The 19,901-nt window shown below is 36.5% G+C and overlaps 1 protein-coding gene across 1 annotated transcript; it reads left to right on the forward strand.

Moving 5' to 3' along the window:
* Positions 1–330: 330 nt before the first annotated feature.
* On the forward strand, positions 331–18,997 carry LOC128031011 (pleckstrin homology domain-containing family F member 2-like). Its single transcript, XM_052619183.1, has 2 exons — positions 331–544; positions 16,054–18,997. The coding sequence occupies exon 2, from the start codon at positions 16,065–16,067 to the stop codon at positions 16,776–16,778; it is 714 nt and encodes a 237-aa protein (XP_052475143.1). The 5' UTR covers positions 331–544; positions 16,054–16,064; the 3' UTR covers positions 16,779–18,997.
* Positions 18,998–19,901: the final 904 nt, after the last annotated feature.

Below are 19,901 nucleotides of genomic sequence, written 5' to 3' on the forward strand. Positions count from 1 at the left end.
AGCCATTGTCAGCTTACATGAGAAAGACCAAGATAATTTAAGTTGGCCTCATCATTTACCTCATAACCCAATAACAGTTTTAAAAAAGATTATGCCTTTATAACCCTATCAGTTGGGACTACTTTAACTACTCAACTGGGTTATTAAACCCAGTGTTGCTTACCTCACACACTAACTCACATGACCAGGCAGTTATAAAGACAGATTTAATCTGTGGTTTATTTCTACGAAACATGTATATGCATGTTTCCAGCGAGAAGGAAAAGCGAAAGGCACCACATAAACACCAGACACCGTTAAATACAAGGATCAGTGTTTATCCAGATTAGTCCCTGCCCCTTCTCCCACACCACAAGTGACGCTTCCATTCCCTGCTCCTACCCTCAGCCATATTGAAAGTGCAGTTTCCGAGTTTGGCTGCACGGGAAGGAGGCAGAACAACTTACAAGTGACGCTTTTTGAATTTGGAATTTAAATATTTTATCCGTTGGAAAACTAACTTGAGATTGTCTACAGTCCACAGCCGTCGATCGTTTGTGTTGAGGTAAGCGCGCGCGTGCCTGTCTGTGTCTAAACTCACCAAGCGCTCGCGGACCGTCTGCTTTCCAATCGCGCCTGACAGAGCAAGTTTGTGTTGTAATTGTTGAACGACTACTTGTTTATCGTGGTTCATTTAAAAAATATTCTACATTAGCGTCAGTGAAATGTGTTTCAGTTGGGTAAGTTTGAAAGCTGCTGTAGGAAGTAGTCAAGAAACTATTCGTGCGCTATGGGACAGTCCAAGTGACCTGTTAGCTTGTAGCATGCTAACATGAGGAAAAACTTTGACAACGACGAAATGTAAAACTAACTTGACCACAGCAACATAGGTTTGCTGTTTAGGTATGTTCCTCTAATTCATAGAGCATTTTAGCAAGCCAGTACAAACTCCGTCAAAGTAACTAGACTTTTAGTTGAGTTGTCAGTGTCAAAACAACTGCATTTTGCATTTTTGTGCAACATTTGAATTTTTAATCTGACAGAAAATCAGAAGTTGTAACGTTACTCTTAACTTCGCCTGTGTGACAGCCAGTGCTCGGTGACTCATCGAAACTGCATGGTGAAAACCACCCAAGCCTGTTCCTTGCTAAACAGCATGGTATCAGTCATGTAGTGATGGGATAATTGAGGAGTAAGTTAACGTTAGCAGTTTTTTCTTTCCTTCAACCGTTCGTCATGGAGAACATTTGAAATTGCTTTAGATTTAAGGTCGCATAAGTTAACTAGTAACAAGCTGTGGTGGCTTGGAAATACTTGGTCGAAGTGCTTTGTGTAATATTATACAGCATGTAACTGCACGAACAGGATAACTTACATGAAAAAAAAAAAAACATGGATACAAACATATTTTAGCCGAAGGGTTAGCATGGAACTTTTATGTAGTTGCTGTTAGTCTGATAACTTTTTTTTCCACCTATGCCTCATACTATGTATGATTTTCTTATGACCACACATTGAGCATTCATTTAACTTTTTTTTTTTTAAGACGAGATCCTCAGAACTGTTTTATATATTCTATCGTCACAGTTTCACTTCTTCATTCATATGGCTGTTTGATCCACACCTGCACTTTTAAAAAGTGCAACGGAGTCGGTTGCTTGTATTTGTGAAGATGGATGCTATCATACACTAATGGATATATTTAAATGTAAAATACTTTTCTTGTAAATTTGGCTTTTTCTGTTTGTACCCTTTGGACTGTGTGCAAAGTTCTTGAAAGAAGAGACTGATCTCTCTCTCTCTAAGTTTGTATGCATATAAAGTCAATACTAATCTTTTTTTTCTTCTTTTTTTAACGTTTGAGTGTCTGACACCTGATATGCAGAAGGAGAACTGATTCTTAAATGTTTATTTCTGCTTTTTAGTTTATTCTGCTTTTAATTTTAATAATAATATATTTTAAATGTATTGTTATTACTAATATAAATATTAATGTTTAATATTAATTGTTTAATTTGAATAACTGCTTCATTTGTTAACACTTTTTGTTTCCTATTGAATATAGTGGAGTTGTTGGATCCTGTTATTTAGAGAAATATTTATTGGTAGACCAGGGGCCTGTACCATGAAGCTGGATTAGGTGGCTAGCCAGCTATGTTTCAGATTAGTTTCCGCCAACCCTGGGTACTATGAAAGTAGCTCGGCTTTAATCGGTGTTTGTTGCCATGGTATCTTACGCTTCACGGCTAACCTGCTCCGGGGCAGGTTATGTTCTGGATTCAAGATCTCAGACTGAAGGTGAACCAATCAGATGTGAGAGAAGTGACACATGTCTGAAACAAAGTAACTCCAGTTTATCTTGCTCCAAATTAAAGGTCACTTATGCTTAAAAAAAAAAATAGAAGTCTGGCTTTATGATAATAACTGAGTCATTTTATGATTTATATAATTATTTTGATTCATATTATTATTCATCTCTTACACACAAGGAATTTTAGTTTAACACTTATTATAAATTATTTTAAATAAATATTAATGTATACAGATCATGTAATATAAATAAGATGTAGTATCAAAAGATTGCACTATTTAAAAAAATTACAAGTCTGAACTTACAATTTCAAGTCTCTATCACTATATATTTTCAAATGTATAAACTAAGTTAACAAGTTCCACTTGTGACTACACTGATGGAGCAAGATCATTTATTTTATTAGTCCTCCTTCATTTTTCATATGACATTTTAAATTTGTCATATTCTTCAATCTCTTAACCTTTAGCAAAACCTTTAACCTTTAGTTTTGAATCTCACTGGGTCTTTCGCGAGAAGTAAATCAAACCATCTTTGTATTGCAAGGATCGTGATTGGCTGTTCGCCAGTGATGTCACACATTCATGTGCACGCGCTCCACAAACTCAGGATCAAAGCCTGAATTGACAAAGAAAGTTGATGAACAGCATCATGCTACCAACAAAGCCAGATTGGAGAGGTTTGGTTTTGTCAACTCAAAACTAATCCTGTAACTCTGAATTTGTTCAGCTACCATCATGGTACAGGCCCCAGGGGCCTGTGCTTCGTATGTTGCTAACTCTGTTAGCTGGATTTGATTGTTGGCGTTTTGGCATGATCTTGGGTCATTTGGTTCTTCGAAGCTCATCCTGGACTTGCTGTCATAGCAACAGGTCTTTAAGCTTAAACCTGCTTGGGAGCAAGCTTATTTCATGTAAACAGGGTTAGATTGCATCTTTTTAAAAGAAAGTGATATTTAAAATCTGTCCCAGCCACTGCTACTTCATTAAAAGAGTACCCTACTGATCAGGGAACCATAATTAAAAATAAAAACATTTAATTAGAAAATAATATTAGAGTGTTGTGGAGTCTAGATGCATCCAGTTTTACATATTGAAAAATTTATCTGTGATTAAATAATTACTTTATAATTGATTTAGAGCATTACACACGATATACAGTTGTGCATTAATTTGAGTGATGACAAATCTGCTTTAAAGAAAAAATTTAATAAATTGCTAATTACAACATTGAAATAAAAATGTAAAGCCTGACAATATAAACAATTGGGAATCATGAAAATAATAAATTAAATATAAACAGTGCACATTTCATTTAACTGGCTGTTTGTTGATATAGGTCTATAAATTCTTCGTTAGGTGTTCTTTTTTTTGGTTATATGATTTTTATATGTCATTACTTTGCTTTCTTGCCACCAGCCAATCGCTGCATTGCTGATTGTGGTTTAGAGTATCAATACATCTGCCCTTTATGGAGGAACACGAGAATGCACTTTAATTTTAGACAACTTAATAAAATCTGTTAATTTGTTTGAAGAACCAAATTAACCAGAGATCAGTTATCACTGTAAAAAGATCCGGCATCTTTCAAATCATCTCGGATGTATTAAGCGAGGTACGAAGAACAGGCCCTGTATATTGAGGAACCAAAAACAAACAAAAAAATAGAAATGTGTGAATATCGGTTATATATATATATATATATATATATATATATATATATATATATATATATATATATATATATATATATATTTATATTTGTATTTATTTATTTATAAAAACTCTGCTTGTCTCAGAGCATTTGCTGAACAACATGTATGTTTTCAGTATAAAGGGAATGCACCATGAAAACGTGTTTCTTCATTTACTCTTATTTCTTACCTTTGGTGCTACTTGTCCAACCAGGTATTTCAGAAGTGAAAGTAAGTTAATAGTTAATAATCATGTTTACCAGCCTTGCTTGATTGTACTACTTTACTTGACGCTCTCACTGAGTACAATTGGTCTCACTTTCCTAATAAAGTCAAAATAGATAACCTTTCTTCAGAACAGTAATACATTTTATGGATAAGTCAAGATTAAAGTTAAAAGTTCAATTCTGTTAGGCTTTGAGTTGATTTTGTTTCTGCATTGCAGTCATTACTCTGTCATTGACCTCAGCATGTTTGCTGTGATTTTGTGCAATGATTCTTTTCAGCAAAAATCTTAATTGTAAATGCATTATGACTTCCAAAGATGTTGAGTCAACCATTTATAATGGTCTAAATGAATCTTGCATGTAATAATATGATTTTGGTACATCCAAGGATCAGCCTGTGCTTATGCAGGTCTGTCTGGTGCTAACTTAGTCATGTCTATAATGATGGGTACAGAAATATCAGTGTCAGCAAGACAAACAGCAGGGTCCAACTGAAATGTTGTGTGGTGTAATGAAGCAAAAGTGACTTGTTTTGTTATATGCAGTTATTCACCAAAGATTATGCTCTATTAAGAGGTTTTAACTAAGTGAAGGCATGGTCTACCAAACTTAACTACCAGTTAGCAGGAATTCATATGAGATTTTAATGTTTGCATATCCAAATATCTGATAAGGGCCTGTTTGAATCGCTCCTCTCTTTAAAGCTGCCCACAGTTTAAGGTCATTTTTCATAGAGAGGGTTGTCATATTGAGCATTGCCTATATTCAAGGCTCTATTCATCACAAGGTCAAATATGTCAATGAAAGTAAAAAAAAATAAATAATTCTGGATTGATTCGCAAAAAACTAAATGGAATTTGAGTTTATCAAATTAAAGTTCTATTTATCAGCCAATGAAGAATTTGGAATCAAATTGTGAGTCCTAAGTCAAAATATTATTTAATCATGAGGTGCCAAAAAATATCCACTTCTTGCTTTGCCATCGAAACAACTTTAAATAGACACAAGAAGTGTTTGTCGTTTAATACATAGAACAGATCCTGCTGTGATTAGTTGGAAATCAGCTTATGTCTTCAGTGTAACCAAGTACCTGGAAATAGTGATTTTTACCCTTGAGGTGGGTTTTGACTTGTGTAACAAAAAAAGGATTAAGATGGAAACAGATTTGCTGAATAAGTCATCCATGCGCATCAAAAGTCATTTGACTGCGCTTTGGGTTGGGATAACTTGACTAGCCATCTTGTTGCATCTAAAATGTTCAAAGGAATCATTAGTTCGCAAATCAGACGTGTACAGCATGCTTTGTGTAATTATCTCTGCAGTTTAGGATATCGCACAAAATTTGACAACACAGAAAACATTTCATGACTAGATAGTTTTTTTTTCCCGACACCATCGTGTCAATTGATTTTGATTAATATGCGCGAGGGAGAGAGAGCAAGACATCGCTCGGGTTGTTTGGAGACTGTGTAGGTGAGCGTGCGCGACCGGGTCTCTCTCTCTCTCTCTGATCGTTCTTATATGCACCCTGTTAAACTGAAAGGACCTAAAAACACATGCAAATGATAAACTTTCACTCTATGATGGTTAAGCTGTGCAATTAATCTGCGATTCACATTTGTCAAGGGCTGGGGAGCAGCTGTACGGTTAATGAATAACGGATCAACTACGACAGCCTACATCGCACATCCTGCGATGTGACTATCGTGGATTCGTACATCGCAATATCGATGCTTAAATGACACATCGTGCAGCCCTAATATTATGTGATATTCCAGTTTTGCACGTTAAATTTGCAACTTTGGATGGGAACCCAGCTATAGTTAGCATGGGCATTTAACCTGCAGAAGGCAAACTGCTTTTAAATGCATATTTACTCTATAGCAGTAAAGCCCAAGTTTATAATGATCTTATCTTGCCTGTTACCTGTGGCTTATTTATGCATGCTGATGTGACAGGATGTATGGTTAGATTTTGTGTGTGAATATTTGTATGTTTGAACAGGCGTAATCTAATTTTGTGGGCTGAAAAGTTTGAGTAAATTAAAGAAGATTCACTTTGAAGATCTTGTTTATGCCTTGAGTTGGAGAAACCAAAAGATCTGAATGTAGTTAAGGTTTAAAAGTTAAAAATATTCAGTGGTGTAGCTGAGAATAGTTCTGCTGTACTTCCTTAATCTTGACTTACTGGAAGGCACTGTGTTGCCATCATTTTACTGCTTTTAATTTGCCCAGAATGGTTTATTGACAGCATTAAGGTCAGACTTTTACTGTACAAAACTGCTGGTTGTTAAATGAACTTTGGACTGGTTTGTTGAGTTATCCAGATGTGCAGTCATGCAAGTTTACAAGCCATCACATACTTTGCTTTTGCAGTGCTGATTTAATTCTGGTTTCAAAATAAAATAACAAAAATTTTATGTCAAAAATGTAGGCCCAACTTAATAAAACTTAATTATGCTTCAATATGTCCTACCCTCACCTCACGGACATGTAATATGGATTAGCTTCAGTTAGGGCTGCTTGAGTAATCAAAACTGAAATTGCGATCTGGCTTAGTGTGATTAGCTAATCGAAAAGGCTGCAGTTTGATGAAATATGTGCTGCTTTTTTTAGAGTAAAGCTGTGATTTTATACATGAGCTGCTTATAATACTCACTCCAAGCATCTTGATTCACAAATGCTTCTTCTCGTAAACTCCATCTCTCCAAGTGCATTTTAAAACTATGTAAAAAAACATGGGCAGAATCATGTATATTTTTGTGCAGCACTGCAGGGGTCTTGTCAGAATAAACTTAATGGTTTGACATTTTAAGAAATGAGTGCCATAAATGTTAGTATTGTAATTTTACAGTTGTACTGCAAGATTTATTTTCCTTTAAATACTCATTTATTTTACAGAGAAATATTACAATAGTAATATTTCTTATTTTCCTATATTTTTTATTTAGTATTAATAATAATACTCATAATACAAATAATTGTAATTATATTGTAATATTAGCATAAAAAATTGGGGCTGAATTGTGCAACCCTATAAACAAGCACAGCAAACCTGGAGTTTTTTAAATCGCCTTTTTTAAATTGCAGTTGCAATTTGAGAAATGGCAATTAGTTTTTATCCCCAAAGTGTACAGCACTCACTTCAGTGCTCTTTGGAATGCTGTCGTACAAGTGCACTGGAATATTACGTCACTTTGTTAGAAGAAAATCTTTCTTTCGTTCGTTCTTTAAGAGGAAAGGCAGTCTTTATCATCTGCATTCCAGAACGTACTACACATATGTTAAAGTATAGATGTATGAATTCATTCTCCATTCCTCTCCTAAATATTATTTTTTAAGTATGTCTTTCTTTAATACGAGAATATCATAACGGGGTAATATTTACAGCATACAATATATCTGGTCTTGTGAACTGACAGCAGACGTTGTGGGTTGAAGGGATTCGTTGGTTTTCCAAATGCAAACACATCCTTATTTTTGCAGCAAGGACCATTTTACTGCTTTTCATCTCTCAAGGTGTCAGGTTTTGTGGTGTGTTTTCTTTTTTATATGCATTAGGCTTGGAGACATATGGTTTCCAAATAGAGGCCCTGCCCTAAATTCCAGATTTATGAAGCGCATAATATGCAGTTTTGTTGAAACTTGGTCCACCAGGTGTGATGCAATAAAGCATTGCATAATTTAAATCACATGGTTTCTGTTTGCTGTGCTTGATTGCTCCACTAACAGTGAAATATCACTGGGTGCAATTTCTGCATTGCATATTTTTTAATTTAAGCATATTTAAGAAATATTGTAATTGACATTTAGCATCATGCACCATTTTCACTTTCATTGTGCACAGTCTGGAAAGATCAGAGGTGAACTGTGATTTGTATAAACACTTTCTTCATGTAACTTTAGAATGGCTGATATCTATATTTATTATGCAAGGCTAGATATTAGACTGTTTTCCAGGATCATTTCATCACTGTTAGTATGCTCCAGAAGTGCTTAGATAAACATGGAAACTAAGCTTGTCATTAATTAATTAGTGTAGTCTGAGCCTTCACTTGTCTTCTCATCTCTAAGTTGTTAGTCTTTAATCTTCTTTCATGGCCTCTCCCATCTCTTTTCCAACTTATGTCACCTTCCTGACACATTTTGAGAAGGCTTGGGACTGAAGTCATACCAAGCTCCATCACTCTTAAAATACTTTGAGCTCATATGTGTCATTTAATCCACATCACTCTGTTGTCACTTGCCACAGGCTAATAGTACTGCCTTATGCCACTAGGGTTGGGTATCGGTACCGATACTTATACCTTGGCTTCGATACTTGTTCTTGAATGATACCTTTTTCGATACCAATTTTCTGAAATTCGCTTTAACAAGATTACACTACACAACCTAAAACTTTAGTTTTATTTTTTTTCAACTTGTTGATGTTTTTTCATACTCTTAAGCCACTGCACAAAATGTAACCAAAACAATAAATCAGAGCAAATAGTTTTAATAAAGACCGACAGACAGCATCCTTTATGTTCGTTTTCCAATGATTTACTTATAAGCATTAGCTACTTCCAGCACTGTCTGTCTGTGTTTTCATGCGCATCTCATCAGTAAAGGCGATTCTTTGCCGATTTTGTATATTGATTTTGTGTAGCCTGTCAGAATTTAGTCTGTGTAGTAAATGCTGCTCCACCTGAACCAGTGTTGCCAAGTCTGTGGTTGTTTTTCATGTCCGCAGGTCGAAGTTACCCCAATACCAATAACGTGATATCTAGCCCCTAAAATGTGAATTTTACCAAGGCAACCCCACCAAAAAACGTATATTTTAACTGCTGGATGAAATTTTTATCGGGAAACCCTCTGGAAACGCGATTGGGCTAGTTTTGGACTAGTTTTGAGAAGCAACTGGGCAGGCTTTGTTGTGAAAACCTGGCAACCCTAATGTGAACGCACGTGCTGGAGATATACCTTTCTCTCGCGCACATCTGCGCAGTTTAAAACACCAAATAGTTATGTTATGACAAGAACAAAGAGTCTCTCTCTTGCTCCACACATGCATGATAATATCGTGTATTGTCGATTTCACGGGCTGACGATATGACGATGAAATGGCCATATCGCCCAACTCTAGTGCACACTATTGCTGAAAAACACAATCACTACTTAGTAGTCAGATGTCTGTATCCACAAAGTCACAGACCCTTAAACAAGACTTTATCTGCAAATGTAACTTTTTTTTTTTGTTATTAGTGACCATTTGTGCGTTGTTTCTGCTGTTGATTGACGTGTCTGACAGCTCCTGCTTTCCTCCGGCAGATGGACTATCAGGTTGCTTGGCTTCTGGAGGGCCAGGTGCTAGCTGCTAGACCTGCAGTGTGTTAGCGTTTTGCAGAGAAAGAGAGGTCTAGTTTCCACCTGCTGCTTTTGATTCCACTTTGATCTTTGATCTTCCAAGTGTCCAAAAGCGCTTTTCCGTGTAGCATCTGATGTACTGCAAAGCCACTGTGAAATGAGGGGGAAAACATCACACCCATGTCTGTTACAATGATTAGAACTGTTTGTTGTGACCCAAGGAAACTTAAAAAAAAAGGACACAATAATAAATTGATCAAAAGAAACATTTAGAATATCAATATTTCTATTTCAAGTAAATGTTGTTCGAAACAATGTATTAATAACTACAATATATATGTACATGTAATGGCGATCTGAGCCCTGTTCCGTTCTTTGCCATTTCCACACAGGTGTTTCACAAATGATCTGACACGTAAATCCATAACTTATAGTGTAAAAGTTAGCTTTTTCTTTGTCAAGTTATATTATAAAAGAAATCCAACTCATGTAAATATATTGCAAGTATTTGATTGCTCATTCTCTTTGGTTCCTGCCTGTTAAATGATGAAAGTACTTTTGGAGGGTTTGAGTTCTGGATGAAACATGCTGTGGCTAATGCTTTAGTGAGTCATGCTGGAGAGAGCGTAATTGAAATTAGACCGGCACCCATCCATCTGTCTTTGTCATAAAGGCTGGCAGAATTAGAATGACATCTCTCTACATGGCCAGTGTGTCCAGTGAAGGCCTTCCAGTCTTCTTTCCAGATCACATTCACTTAGTCATTGCCAGCAGGTCTTCTAATCAAATTCGGTCAGCGACTCATACGCTTCAGCAAAGGAAATTAGCATTTGAGCAATCTAGTGAAGCAGGCAAGAAATATGGCTGTTTATCTTTTGTGCTTTGAGCGGCTACAGTGATTAATATGCACTTCCAAGCATGTTTGTATTTATTGATCTCTGCAACTAGAATATTTTTCACAATTTTCTAGCAATACATTAAAAATATTTTTAATATTAATAGCACAGTTTGACATCATCTCACTGACATGTCTTTACAACCCTTGTGTTTTTTCTTTTAACTTGACATTATGTAGAGTATTAGATATAAAGAAAAATCATGCTTGCTTGGAGTCTCAAATGTTTGGTATATCACTCATCCAAGGATTTCACATTGGTACGTGTTATTTTTGTGAGTGGTATGAATCTCTTTTGCCGTGCTTCTGATGCTGATTTCAGGTAAAATTAGGTTTTACAAACTGATTCCCATTCCTGATTTGACATTATTTTTTTTAATTGATATGGAGAATACACCTCTCATTTACAGGTGAGAAGGTCTTGCTCGCAAATGGCTAAAATAAATGAGCTTGTGTCATTGCTGAGAGTTTCTAAGTGCTTATCACTGACCTTTCTGTAACTCAGCAACACGAGAGCGAACCTTTTACAAAGCAGCTATTTATGCGTTTTAAACCAGAGGCTGTATTAGGAAAACCTCTGTTTGAAGCACAACATGACACATTTTGTCCTAGCAATGCATTTCTTTTCTTTGGAACACAATAGAAGATATTTTTTTTGTCTATACCTTGAAAGTCAGTGGGGTCCAATGTTGTTTGAAGTGCATGGGCCTTCTTCTTTGCAAACGAAACTAAGTGATACAGGTTTGGAACAACATGAGGATGAGTAAATAATGATGTTTTAAAAACGTTGAAACTGGTTACTCTCAAATGAGAAAGGGAAAAGGTTTTATTATTAGGTTTTGTCTGCGAGGTTAATTTTACTGTGATAAGTACATTTTTGTTTGGCATTGTGGTGTTAGGGCTGGGCAATATGGGCAAAAAAAATTATTACAGTAAAAAGTTTGACATCAGTCGATAACGATAATTAACACACTACATTTTAAATCTTTATTTCTTTTCAAATTAAAAGGCTTGTAATTGAAAGTTGTAGAAACCAGACTGTTAATTGTGGTTTTAAACTACTCTTTATGGTCCGAATATGGCCAACACTTGAATTCTTTACACTTTTCCATTCATTTTTCCTTTAACAATATAAGTATCTTAATGGAAAATAAACCTGTCATGATTTGAAACAAAAATTGTGTGTTATTTTGAGGACTGGTATCTTCAGCAGTTTGCAGGGCAGGCTGCAATATTAATATTACATTTTTTGATCTCTTATAAATGCACATTTGAAAGTAGCTTGAGTTGGGATCCAGATGTAAATTTATGTTCACTATCAAAGCAGTATCATCTGTAATTATATGGTGAAATTTATTTATTCTGACTAGTACTGGGACAATAAATGGATGCATTGCAAATCGAGAAATGATTCAGTATCGATTCTGCGAATTTTCCGAATTCATCGCAGTTCTTTGAGTTGATTCTGAGCTTAATTTTGAACAGCAGATGCCACTGCATGCTTTAGAAACCGCGTTCTCTGCTTGTTTCCAAATCTTTACACACACTTGAACCTAAAATAATCATTCATAAAATAAGGAAAGGTTGAAGCGAATTACAAGCATGTTCACAGTGGGCTGTGTTTACATTAATCTCACGTCATAAAAGAATTCTGAGCTGAGGTGAAAATAACGTTACATAACTCAGCCGAACGCACAAGCGCTATTTAGCACTTGAGCATTTGAGTGTGTGGATAAAAACTAGATTAGCGCTGTTAAACACTAAGCTCAGAATCGATTCCAGAGGAATTACAATGCATTCGGAAAATCACGGAATCGGTCCACAAATCGATCCTGCACCGATTTATCGTCCCAGCTCGATCCATTTTATTAAAATGAACCATTGATCTTCCATAGTAGTAAACATTTTTATCATGATAACCACAGTTAAAACCACACATATGTAGCACCTCAATAGCAGGTAAAATGTAACTAATGTTAAAACAGTAGTCTAAATCCATTTATTTAAAATGCACAAATGCTATAGTGTAATCTCAAATATACTGTATTTATATTCAATTTCTTTAACACATTTTATAAATCTATACGTTAATATAATACAGTTTTATATTAACATCCATCATTTCTGTTGCAATACCATGGTACAGTTGGTGTTACTACAGTAAATCCACAGTACAGTACTGTTTAGTAGTCACGTGACTGAGACCTGAGAGCAGCGAGTAGACACATCTGCTTTAGTGAGCTCACGCTTCTCTGCTGTTTGAATTTTGTGGAGAGTAGATAAATGGTCTGTTTGGCACAGTTCTGCTTTTGGTGCATAAACATTACATTAAACATTTATCTAGTTATATATAACTCTTGTTAGCATTTATCGAGGTAGATTGTCGCGATAATTATCATTACCATTTTATCGGCCAGCCCTACTTTGTGTGCAAAACTGTCCTCTTTCATGTAGTATTGCCATGACATTGTGGCAGATTCAGTCTAGACTTTTTGTATTTTTCTGTAACATAGTACAGTATTTACTGACTCTAGAAAACTCTATAAAACTGCAGAAACACGAAAAGCAGAGTGCTTCTAATACTCAAAGCACCACTGGTTTTCACTGTAGAACTTGAAACACTAGGAACTGGAATATGTTTAGCTATTCTAAACATGTAGTAGTGCCCACAGCATGTGTGGAATACCCTTGCATGAGTTTTCATTTTAATAAGGAGGAAGTGAGTCAGGAAAGTGCTGCTGTGTGGGAGGTGGTGGAGTCCTTTCACTGAGTTTCAGACATGCAGAGCTTCTCTACAAGCCATTATGTTACTTCAAAATGATTGCTGAGCTCCTCTGAACATCTATGTTAAAGATTGCATGATAATTATTCACATATTTGCCTTTTGTTTTCTCACAAAAGTTTCATCTTTTAAATGAATCCCCTTTGAAGCACAGTCACTGCAGCCAAAGACACTTGGACAAAACGTCTTGTCTTGTTTTTTTTTGGACATCCCACCGCAAGCGATACATTTTTTAAGACGCTTGTGCTAAAAATACTCTTAACCTTTGAAAGTGTCTTGAAAGATCCATGCATTCTTTTCAAGTGACACTTCTTTTTGGCACTTGGTGAGATGTTGTCTGATATGGTGTTACTATAGCTATTCAAATGTACATATCTTCTGACATTAAAGGAATAGTTCACCCAAAAATTATTATTCCGTCATTTACTTATTTCATGTTCCATACGACTAACGCACAAAGTACTTCTGTGGTATTTTGTAGAATTTCATTCATTTTTATCTTTACAATTAATGTCATTGGGGTCTAATACAGTAAGTGTTTATAGACACAAAAACACTTTTGTGTAGCGTCTTTTGAAGAAAGAAGTCATACAGGTTTGGAACATGACACTCCTTTCATTTAGTCAACTATCTCTAGTCTGTCACTAGTAGTAGTTCTAGTTGGGGAAGATTAGTTGTGTGGTAATGTTTCCTGCTCTGGGGGTGGTGCGATTGGAGGAGATTGCATTAGATAATTATGTGGTTTATCTGTGAAGTTAGAAGTTGTACATGGGCATGCTTGCATTTTCAACATCGAGGTCAACGTGTAGGATGTATTAAATGTCATGGCGTACCTCTCTTGGTTAAGGGGCTCGTTTTGTCTGCTCTGTCATCAGATTACAATATGATAGTCATAACGGGGGCAGAACTGGGGTTTACCTTATCCATGGCATCATGGAAATAACACCCAGTATTGTTTTCTGGTCTCGTAATCCCCTAGCGCTGAACTCCTCTTTTACTGATTTATGAGTTCAGCAAGCTTCACACTGATACCCTTCTTACCCTTGGCGTCTACAGACCTCAGATTTCTCTTTTATTCAAACACTCTGTATCTTGGAAACCCAGCTGGCATGACACTGAGACCGGGTTTGAGCATTTCTAATTTACAAAGAGGGAAATGAGTTAATACCAAAGTGTGTAGCTTTTGCATTACTCTAAACCAGAGTGTGTGTTCGTCACAATCTGCACTGCCATCTGAAGCAGCCTGGTAAACTCTGGATTATGTCATTTGTTTACGTGAGGCAAGTGAATAACAAGGGTGACACTACAGTATTACACACTTATTAAATGCATCAGTAGCATTATGAGATGTGTATGTCATCTGCTGCCACGTGTTGTTTCTTTTTAACTAGTGCAGTTCATTTCTTAGACCGGCACAGCTGCGACTGAAGAGGCAGACAGACAGACAGGATGTAATGTGAGAATGATCAGATCCTGTTGTCCTACCTTGAAAAGCTCATGTAGCTCTGTTTCTCTCTGACGCTGTGAAAGATATCTTGTTATAATGATCAAAGATGCAGGGTTGCTTTAGACTGATTGGAGGTTTACTATTAGAGCTGCAATCAATGTCGCTTTTCTGTGATAAATTATATATTTGCCTTTTTATATTCATTATTTTATTGTGAAAGCATGTCAGTATACATCTTAACTCATGGTCTCCGCCAAACAATCTGCAGATTGAAAGATATAATAAAAAAATATATAAATAAATAAAATTGCCTACAATGATGTACATTGCGCTGCGGGAACACTCGTTTTTCTTATCCTTTGATCAGACTTTTCTTTCTTTTAATGATGTATGAGACCGCTCTTTATTCACAGTAATCCTGTATTAGTTATTGTTATTCAAAAATATTGTTGGGTAGCCTTCTCACAATACTACATTTTCACCAGAAAAATGTCACAATTCTTGTATCCGGAGCAAAAAAACAAATATGCTATCCTCTATGTTTGTATGTATATATTATAAAATGTAATTTATTACTTTGATGGCAAAACTTAATTTTCAGCAGCCATTATTCCCTTCTTCAGTGGCACATGATCCTTCAGAAATAATTATAATATGCTAATTTCTTATAATTATCAGTTTTGAACAGTTGTGTGGCATAATAATTTTGTTGAAACTGATGCATTTTTTTTTTTTAGGATTCTTTGAATAATTTCTTTAAAATATAAATATTTTGTAACTATCAATGGATTTATAGTCACTTTGATCAATTTATTTTATACTTTTTGGGAACTTTTGGGAAATTTTATTTCTTTTAAATCATTTTTCAAACTTTAATGTTATTTCAAATCAACATTGTTTGCTTCAGGTGTTTGTCAACTAAGGACAAGTTGCTTTGTGTTTTTAGTAATTGTTCACATTTACAGTCAGTAATACAGAGCAAAAATATAAATTAAGAGTAGGGAATGGTTGGATTCATTGTGCTGTAAGTTTAATGATATCAATGGTTAATCAGTTATATTAATTGATAATGCTTGTATTTTAATGAAATATTCTTCTAATGAAATAGCTAGTCTTTCAAAGCACTTGGCAACCTGACTTTGAAAATATGCTGATGATTTTTTTAAACGAAAGCGTTGAGTAGCCGTTGATTCAAAATTGGCCAGATTCAGGGAACTATTAAAAGGCCACAAAGAATTGGTTAAGATTTGATAAACCACAAGTGTTCCTTCCTTATGTCTGTATGGTTTTATCTCTTTACTGATATTGTCTGAGCCATTATATTCAGTGTCTGTTGCTGCTCCAATCATAACTTCTTATTTTTGTCTTTCCCAGGCATCTGAAAGATGGTGGACCGCTTGGCCAATAGTGAGGCCAACTCTAAGCGCATCGGGGTGGTGGAAGCATGCTTTGGCACAGCAGGACAACCGTTGGCCATCCCAGGTCGAGTGCTCATAGGAGAGGGTGTTCTCACAAAGCTGTGCCGCAAAAGGCCCAAAGCGCGACAGTTCTTCCTCTTTAACGACATCCTGGTGTACGGCAACATCGTCATCCAGAAGAAGAAGTACAACAAGCAGCACATCATCCCTCTGGAGAGCGTCACCATAGACACTGTAGAGGACGAGGGCGACCTCCGCAACGGCTGGCTCATTAAAACACCCACCAAATCCTTCGCCGTCTACGCCGCCACAGCATCGGAGAAGTCTGAGTGGATGAGCCACATCAGCAAGTGCGTCTCGGACCTACTAGAAAAAAGCGGGAAATCTCCCACCGGTGAGCACGCGGCTGTCTGGGTGCCTGACTCCGAGGCGACCGTGTGCATGCGCTGCCAGAAGATCAAATTCAACCCCGTCAACCGGCGCCACCATTGCCGGAAATGCGGCTTTGTTGTGTGTGGCCCGTGTTCTGAGAAGAAGTTCCTGCTTCCCAGTCAGTCGACCAAGCCGGTGCGTGTGTGTGAGTTCTGTTACAAGCAGCTCTCCTCGGGCTCCTACACCCATCTGGAGATTTCCGGCAACAACATCTCGGACGACGACGACGATGATGACAGCAGTGACTGAGGGTCACTTTTAGGAATATTGACAATCTACTGATCATATCCCATTATAATAGTCTAATATTCATTCAGGGTTTTCAAAGGTTCCTGTGGCGATAACACTTTTGATTAGAGACCCCCGTGCATATGAACAAAAGGTTTGATGGGAATTGTTCCTGCGTATTAATGAACACTACTTTCACATTAAAGTCACTCTCATATTTCGCTTTCATGTTAGATGCATTTATTGGCAAAGGTGCTCTTTTATCTTCTTTTGAACTTTTTTCCCTTTCTTTTTTGCTACTGTATTTTTACTGAGAGATGCTGCTATCCGCAGGAAGAAGAGAATTTTGGTTAATGTGATCGCAGGCTATTCCTAGGCATACACTCCCTCAGGTGTAACCGTGTAGTTTTAAACGAGGAGCTGCACCACTAACAAAGCGTGAAAGCTTGCGGTCAAGCGAAGATCTTCTGGATCTCACTTGGCTTAGTGTCTAGTAATTGCAAATGACAAATCAGATAGACGCTCCTAAGCTTGTAAATCCTTGTATGTAATGCTGTGGTGAAGGAAGTCTGTTGCAAAGTTCATCTGACAAGGTCATCACTGCCTTAGTGCCTCCTTATTTATCCTCAGGATCGAGAAATGAGAAACTATTTTTTGTTTACTACTTTATGACTTTCTTTGCTTTGAGACGCCGGCCTTTATCTTATGGCACATGCATGATGTATTCTGTTGAGAGGTGTACATGTAACATTGAGTGACTTTTTTTTTTTTTTTTTTTTTTGAGGTTATAGTCAAAATTATTTCAGTTGAGTATAGTTCAAATCATTATAATATCTCTTTCCAAATAGCTTTTGGAAATTGCTGTGATTCCAGCTGTAATATTTTCTCACATCCTGCATCTGTAGTCCGCATGCCCTAAACTATGATGGTATCTCTCCAGCCCTGATCTCAACTCACAGGAATCACTAAAGCCACATGTCACTAAGGCGAAGGACGCACTAGGACCCACTATCCATTACGCCTGCCCTCTCTTTTCGAGTTCTCTGAGTTCTCTGTGTTGGAGAAGTCACATGTTGGGTCTGGACAGTCAGTTCTACATGTTTTGAACGGGAATCGAAAGCATTATGAGGAAGCGACTGTCAAACAGGCGCCTTTTGTTTCGTTTTTTTTTTATGGTTGTTTGACACTGCACTAACAACTTTCCAAAGTGGTTTTAATAAATGACTGTTGGACACTTTAGAGAGATACTGTAGTATATTTCATCAACGATCTGCCAATTTTAGAGTGTTTTTTACTTCTACCCAAGTCAAGCTAGTGGGAGAATCAGCTATACTGCTCGAGAACACATCTCAGTACTGAATACTTGATCACCTGTTAAAATGGCATATTTTGTTTGTCAGAATAATAAAACTGACATTGAAAAGGGATATTTAATTAACCTGTCAGACAGTCTAGTTCATATGCAGTTACAGATACACTGAAGAGAAAAGTGTATATATATATATATATTTTACACTTATGTGAGACTTAGAACTAGGTCTACAGTGATTGACTCAAGGTAATTATCTAATCTTGCTTTTGGAATCTAACGTTAGATTCCAGGATAATTGTATATGTTATCATGTTTGAGTTAATGAATTAGTCTAATCGTTCCAAAATTAACCTGAGATTGTTTTAATTTTACTTATATGTCGTAATATTCTACTTCAGTTGTAATATTTTGAGATGATTGTTTTGATTTTGCATGTTGTAAACTTTTGTAAATATATTTTACTTTTAACTTGGGCTTGCTGCTTTTAGTTTTTTTTTTTCTTCATAGTGTTTCCGTGTGGTTCATGTGTGCATTTCCTGAACACCTCTGGATCAGCTTACCAGCACTTTACTCTCTCTGCGAACCACAAGAGAGGGGTGGGGCCTGATTGGGGAGAGGCTTGCTTAGTATGTGGGCGGGGCTACATGTCATGTCATGGCTACAAATCTGGCTTTCAAATGCAAGAGAATAGATCCGAGTAGAGGATGATCAGGATTTACATTTACGTTCCATATTTTTTCTTTTTGCGATTTCTTGAACATGTAATTTATGATTCCCTTGTTCTTGATGGATTTTGGAGGATTTCTGTTTCTTGTACATTTTTGCCATTTTTAATTCCAATTTAAAACTCTGAAAGGGCTGAAAACTGAATGTAATTCATGTTATCATTATTAGATACTAATTCTGAGAAATATATGCATTGCTTAAACTCTTGTCTTGTCTTCTGTAATACTTGCCAAATGCAATAGCAATGGCTCAGCATATGCAACAGAGTATTAATGTCATTGGAAGTAGGACTCACTGGGATAGGAACCAAACTTTGTGATGGATATTCTGTCTGTTACAGTTAAGTCTATTTTTGTCAGTTTTTGTATGGTAATCCATACCACGTGCGGCAGTATTGTAAGGGGATTGCTACGTTACTTGCTCTGTCACTGGTGTTAGTGTGCCATTTAAATTCCTTACTTGACTTGATTCCTTATTTTATGTTTGATTAGCATTTCTTCTGAAACTTTTGGCCTATGATGGTCACAAGTGGTCCCTAAAATCTAGCTCTTTATTCAGAATAAACAGCTTTTTAAGGAGTCAGACCATTATGGCGTTAATGGCACTCTCATGGAACAAATCACTGAAGCCTGAAATACAAAAATCACGCATTTCTATGCTGTTGATTGACAAGCATGGAAATAAATGGGTTGCTTTAACCATTCATTTGTGCTGTAGTGTGACATGACTGTCAATAATATTTGGTCATTTGCCTTCATCAACTTGACAGTCTGGATTTTTAATAAGTGTTAGAGGTACGGCATGCTTAATCGCTGTCAGATTTGTGGGAACCCTGACCACCAGAACGTAAAGAATATTGGGGTGTGTCTATAATTCTAAAAGGTTTCACTGCGGATCATTTTGCTGTAATAAGCTGTCAGGACTGTTTGCTTCTCAGAGGGCCCTCGGCTGCAGATGTTGAACCCTTCTGCTCCGCGCATGTGGATTATGCTGCTGATTTAAGTGATTAAATATCACATGATTGTCATGATGCAAGAAAAATCTCCATAATCAGTCTGGGTATATCTAGCATTAAAACAAGTTTAGGCAAGGCATTTTACACGCTA

The sequence above is a fragment of the Carassius gibelio genome, chromosome A16, assembly GCF_023724105.1.
Source record: "Carassius gibelio isolate Cgi1373 ecotype wild population from Czech Republic chromosome A16, carGib1.2-hapl.c, whole genome shotgun sequence".
In the NCBI taxonomy this organism is placed as follows: domain Eukaryota; kingdom Metazoa; phylum Chordata; class Actinopteri; order Cypriniformes; family Cyprinidae; genus Carassius; species Carassius gibelio.

Excerpts from the sequence above, each read along its gene's own strand:
- LOC128031011 (XM_052619183.1), top strand. The coding sequence starts at position 16,065 with ATGGTGGACCGCTTGGCCAATAGTGAGGCCAACTCTAAGCGCATCGGG.